Source organism: Oryza sativa, chromosome 6, assembly GCF_034140825.1.
Source record: "Oryza sativa Japonica Group chromosome 6, ASM3414082v1".
Taxonomy (NCBI): domain Eukaryota; kingdom Viridiplantae; phylum Streptophyta; class Magnoliopsida; order Poales; family Poaceae; genus Oryza; species Oryza sativa.
The window spans coordinates 31,593,870-31,600,168 of NC_089040.1; the positions used below are offsets into that span (position 1 = coordinate 31,593,870).

The window sequence follows — 6,299 nt, forward strand, 5'->3', positions numbered from 1 at the left end:
TAAAAAAAATTGAAAATATTTAGTCACACATAAAGTACTATTCATGTTTTATCATCTAATGCGATAAAAATACTAATCATAAAAAAAATTTAAATAAGATGAACGGTCAAACGTTGAACGTAAATAGTGCAAAACTACACTTATTTTGGGACGGTGGGAGTATAAGAGAAATCAGTTGTTTGTCAACTAGAGTCCCTTAAAAAAAATTACTCAAATTAAATCTTAAAATTAGACATGAACAAATTTATGTATCTCACTATAGTTTTAAAGTTTGAACTACATATTTTTTGTAATCGGACCAACTATACTATATGAAAAAAAAAATTGCTTTATTTCAGAGTTCAGGCGCGTTCAGACGCATCGTCCAATTCTAGTTACTGTCTCCATGGCACCACCCCCATAATATAATGAGAAGAGATTAAGGAGCCATGGAGAAGGGGTGGAGGGTACTTGGATTAAGACAATAAAAGAGAGATGATTAATCAAACAAGTATACTATAAACTATTGTACTATTTTGCGAGGAAGAATTTAAAATTTAAATCATTCACTTCCTTATAGTATTTTGGAAACATTGGTTGTCCTAATACTGGCTTAATTAGGAAAAAAATATGATAAACTTCTAGTTACGTACTTAGCGATTTAAAAGCCAAATGCTGAAAAACAAACTTTGTTCAAAAAAAAAGGAATCAGGTTTCAAAATTCAAAATTTTGGCAACGCGGCAAAAGATGGAAAAGCCTTCAACAGCATCACAGCATCAACACCAACATGGATCGGATGGCACCACAGGATGATCTGCAGCTGCTCTGCTTTACGATGATGCACCTTCGAACGACTGCGAGAGGTGCTTTACATTCCATCCCACAGGTCGCTATTAGGTGTGCAAGGGTAACGGAAATAGGTTGATACGATTGCATATGTGTGTAAACTGTGATCGAGCATATGGTGTGCAAGGGTATGATAAATACAGGAGTTTGCATACGTTTTTACAGGCAATGTCTGATAAGCTATTTGCAATCTAGCAGTTCGAAGTGCTTCAAATACGATTAGGAAGGTGGCCTTTGAAGGGGGGCCTCCTGCTTTGGACGCCTGCATGTAAAGAAAAATCTATATTAGGTTAGCATTGCCTGTTGATCAGAGGATGAGCAACTCCCAATCAAAATGGTATCACCCAAAATCATTTTGACAGTTTTAACCAGATGTAAATGGACACTCTTTTAGAGCTTTGTAATGCCAAGGGAATATAAGAATTATGTAGGATAGTGCTAATCCAACATTATTACTATATTGTTACAACAGGAGGTGAGATATAAATAGTCCTTTGCTAAGGAAACAGGAGGTTGGGCCAGAAATTGAAGTATATGAAAAAGAAGGTTGATTTGTTGGTCATGGGTTTTAAACGCAGCCAAGTACAGTATCTGGCAATCTTGGAACTTACAGATTTGCTAAGAATATTGTGTATAAATACTGTTCCTCAACAACTATATTACCTCGCAGAGCAAGAAGGCTCAAGCCCTGGCACATCTGGTGGACCAATTGGATTATAATGACCACTCGGTGGAGCACTCCTATTTTCAAATATTAAAGTCCATTCATAAGTAAAAATGACCTCATGTGTACTAAAATGACAAGATAATAAAAAGAAAAAGTGGATTACCCTGTGCCACTTAAGGGTACATGCAAGGGATTAGAAGGAAAGAAGCTTGGATCATTTGGATCTGTTGTATAAATAAGTGGTAAAACAAGACTGTAGAGATGCAGAAACATAAAAAGAAATATTTTTGAGAGTTCCATGGGTGTCATATTACCAACATGCTGGCTGCTGCCACCACCAATACCACTGCATACAAAAACAGAAACTATTAACTATGTGAGTATGATTTACCTATACTTTAGGTGATTGGAGACGAACCTGTGAGGATCGGGGAAGGCATCATCGTGACCTGTTGGAGTTATAGCAGGAAAATCTATGCCGTAACTGTGTAACACAACAGAAATCACAAGAAAGATCACATCATATAACTATGTTTAGAGTAACTAATGAACTAATATCATGAACCACTCTAATTACTCTAATGAACTACTAACTATGTTAGATTAAATGTACATACACAGCACTACAATTATCAGGTGCATATTGCACCTTTTTTTTACATATGACTAGTGCTTGGAATGAACCTTCATATCCAGCGCACATCGTCACATATGTATCAGTAAGTCACTAATGAATCACAAAGTTTCATGAATGCACTGAACAGACAAGTTCATATATAAGGACCAAGCAAAGGCTTCATTCAGTGAAAACTGGAAATAAGCTTATAGTTGCCAGTGAAACCTGGAAAGTAACCTTATAGTTGTTTTAAGTACATATTATCTCTACTGGCTAGGCCTCAACATGTTGATGCCGAGCTGACATATGAACACTAAACACTTTATTTAATATGCACGAGTGTATTGTTCTCTTGTTATTTCCTTGTTTATGTAGGCGACAATGTTAGTTCAGTATCACAGTAATAACAAGAAATACAAGACATGAAAGAGTAGTATGGCCTTAAAATGACTGCATTAAATTTTGATGGCTCATAAAAAACATTAAAGATAATTTCAGTAATAATCACAGATAAAATCCATCACAATCATTGGCTCATTGCTACCTTCGAATGGCATTCTGTTCACAAAAGACTCGAGCATTCATTATTTGTAGTCTTTACCTCACATATAGCATTGCACTAATGCTTTGCCAACTTATCCAAAATAGTCTAAGAAAATGACACAGCTAGCGGCAACATCAAAATGAATCACCCAACTTGTGGCTACTGCAGCAAATCTATTCCAGAAAACAAAGGATTTACTGTGCCATTTCATTCCTATCTTTATGACCTACTGTTCCAGTGTTCTTCAGAGGTTAATCCATGGGTGTACATGTCATTAATGATTGAGCAAGAGCGGAAATAATATAGTGAGGGCCCGTTTGGCAGGGATCCAACTCTTAAATTTAACTCAGAGTTGGGTTTGGAGTATAGTTGCGGAGCAGCCTGAACCCCACTCCAACTCCAACTCTCTAGTTCATTTTGTGAGAGCACTCCAGCAACTTCACTCCCTTTTTGGGTGGAGCTGAAACTGTTAGGTTGGGCTCCAGCTCTAGGAGAGGTGGAGGTGGAGCTCTGCCAAACTGCCCCTTAAGTTTGATAACAGGTTGTGTAAAGGTAGAGAGAAGAAAGCGCAAGCCCAACAATGAAGAATATACACAAAGAAAGCAAAAGGAGAAATGAGTTTAGCCTTAAGGTCATACCGTTCAGTAGTTTTGAGGTCTTGATTTTCATAGCTGGAACACAAGCGCCTTATGTTAGAAAAACTTTTGGAGAATACCAGTTAATGAACGTAATTAAAGTTTTTTCTTACTTGAGAAGCTTCGACTTTCAATTACATGTTTCACAAGTATTTTCCTTAACTAGCAGAATATTTAGATTTGAACAACTAAAAGAAATATATTGATGATGTTAGATCAATGGAACATATCCTGTGCACATAAGATTTCCGTATACACACCGTGCACACCAACTAACAAATTAGACCAAAAATCCTAGAAAACATTGTACATATGTATTTCCATTAGTGTTACACTTATATGTAAAGTCTTAACTTTAAATTCAATACATTTTAGACGTAACAAATAAGATAAAAACTCTGACAGTTTTAAGAGTAAATCTGCCAGAATTGTCTTTTTTGTTACCCCCTATATATAATGAATTTGAAGTTGAGATTTTACACATATATATAATACGACTTAAAGTTCATGTACATTTTTTTCCAGAATTTTTGTGATATTTGTTAGTTGGTGTGTACACGAAAAAGCCTTGTGTGCATAGGATGTGTTCCCTTAGATCAGCACCAGTCTACCATTTTATTATTTTTAAGACCAAAGCACAATAGTGTGTAGAGTAGTCTAGTAGTATTGAATACGTACCTTTTAGGGAACTCAAGGAGTTCATAGTTCTCCAATATTTCATCAATCCTGCAGAACAAATAATGCAAATATAACAGAGAGCAAGGCAGTTCTTTTTTGAAATCAAACAATTGAGAAGAAGAAAAATACCTACCATCCCAAAACTCTATCATAGATATCCTTGTCATACATGTGGTGGTAATCATCTTTATGCAATATTAGACATTCCACCATTGCAGGTAAAATTTCATCCAAGGAATTTGAATTTACCAGTTCCAAATCAGACAGCCGCAAGAATTGTTGTTTGCCCATATTGTCCTTCAAATGAAATCACTTTTTAGTTAAGAGTGTTTATAGCAGCACTTACGATACCATGATAGAAGTTAATCAAATGGTACACTACAGCAAAAACTATCATATGCATGTGCATTGATAAATACAACAAAAAAGAAAATCAGAGATTAAAACTCACTTTTGAGCCTTTCCAACCATGATGACGAACATGGCGTAAGTAAACCATGCCATCTTCCACTGAATTCTCAAAGGGTTCATACTCTTCACGTTGTTCAGGGCATTCTTCATTTCCACCATCATTCCCAACATAGCCTCCAAGTTCATGACCTTCCTTTTCTGCATTCTCATCTCCTTGTTCATTGGATTCACTTTTTTCCATCTTAGCTCTGTGGTGTTCATATACAACAGTATGAATTGGGGAGACAGAGGATACACTACCATCCTGCTTTTGACATCGGACTCTCCAGTCTTGTCGAAGTGTCACAGAGTTCAGAATTGATTGAAGTAATCTCTTCACTTGGCCAGTTGTTGCTTGATGGGCTGAATAAATATTATCAATTATTTGTAATCTTGTCAAGGACGACTTCAGTGCAGGATGGATGGTGATAAATCTTTGAAACTTTCTTAGCATCGCACTGCCGTACCTCAGATGATCAATGTAATTTCTAAGTGACTTGTCAAGATGCCTAAAAAGGCCTGGCCATTTACCACCTACCTCATACTCTGGAAGAACGTCAGTAGCAACTCTAAGAAAATCATGTGCCTCTGTTTTACATGCCGCTTGATAAGTACATGGCAAATCGATCTTAACATCCAACGAGTCACTGACCATAACATGATCCAAATCCCAATGGCCATTCCAAGATCTACCTCCCTTATGAGACCTTGTTATCATTGTCAACAGATTGGTTAAAATGATTCTCCCAATCTGGGTGGTATCTATCACTGGCAGGAAAAAACCATCACATCTAATATGGCGGGGCTTGGTCAGATGATACCCACGTAGCTTCAGAAATGTCCTCAACGGAATCCATCTGCAAATATAGTACTCTATTATTTATTCCTAATAATGTTAACATCAAGCCATTGTTATTGACCAAATTTAAATGGACTCAAGTAAAATACCTATCCGGTTTGGGCATGTCACATATGCATATTACTGGATTTTCACAATGAAAACCTGGTAAGTTCAAATCATGAATAAATGTGCGCACAGCATTTTCAAGATTCTTCTGAATCCTGCAAAAAATATAGAAATTAAGACACTGACTCTCATATGAAGATGATCTAGGACAAGAAAGTCACCTTGGGTAGCATTGGCACAAGTCATGTGCGAGTTCAGGAGCATAACTCCAAATATGATCGAAATGTATGTGCATCTCAGGAGAGCTCAGGGTCTTCATAGAATCAACAATTGCTCCATAATATGGTATATTGTTCCGCTCGAAGCTGATTAAAAAACAGATCAGATGCTGCTTTGATTTCATAAGCCATAAAACATATTTCCTAAGAATGATAGATTTTTACCTTCTTAAAAAGTCGAGGAACATGTGTTCCAGCTTTTGGTCTTTTCCACTCATGAAATAAGACGCAAAATCTGCTCTCACTGTTCCAGGAGAGGGAGGCCTGGTTTCTAGCTGCGCATTGGTGGGTGATGGCCTTGGCTTAACACTGGAGCTGCTACCATGTTCTCCTGCCATACGGGAATGCCGTACTGGAGGAGGACCTTGGCTTGACTCAAGTGACGAGCTTACGCTCTAGAACAGAGAAAAAAAATGATGAAGGCATTTTGCTAGATCAAATCAACTAGATGAATATATTACATGGTTATAGCAATATGAGTGTTTACAGGTAACATCAAAAAGACCGTGACAATAGAAGTGGCTTTGAACACAGTAGATTTGCCACTAAAATCCTACAATCAAAGGAATGCATATTTCTAGCAACATGCTGAAGTAACATGGCAATTCTACATTTAGAACAACAATGTGCTAAGCATGGGATAGCAGTTAACATTTAAGGCAACAAAAACGTACATGATGCTGGGTTTGCCTGGCACT

At 37.0% G+C, this 6,299-nt stretch overlaps 1 protein-coding gene across 1 annotated transcript; it reads right to left on the reverse strand.

The window, feature by feature from the left end:
- Nucleotides 1–286: 286 nt before the first annotated feature.
- LOC112939239 (uncharacterized) lies at nt 287–5,222 on the reverse strand. The gene is made up of 9 exons (XM_026025965.2): nt 4,418–5,222; nt 4,100–4,263; nt 3,967–4,014; nt 3,292–3,324; nt 1,912–1,977; nt 1,808–1,839; nt 1,657–1,717; nt 1,490–1,567; nt 287–1,088 (listed from the first exon to the last, which is right to left on the reverse strand). The coding sequence occupies exons 1-9, from the start codon at nt 5,132–5,134 to the stop codon at nt 1,046–1,048; spliced, it is 1,242 nt and encodes a 413-aa protein (XP_025881750.1). The 5' UTR covers nt 5,135–5,222; the 3' UTR covers nt 287–1,045.
- Nucleotides 5,223–6,299: the final 1,077 nt, after the last annotated feature.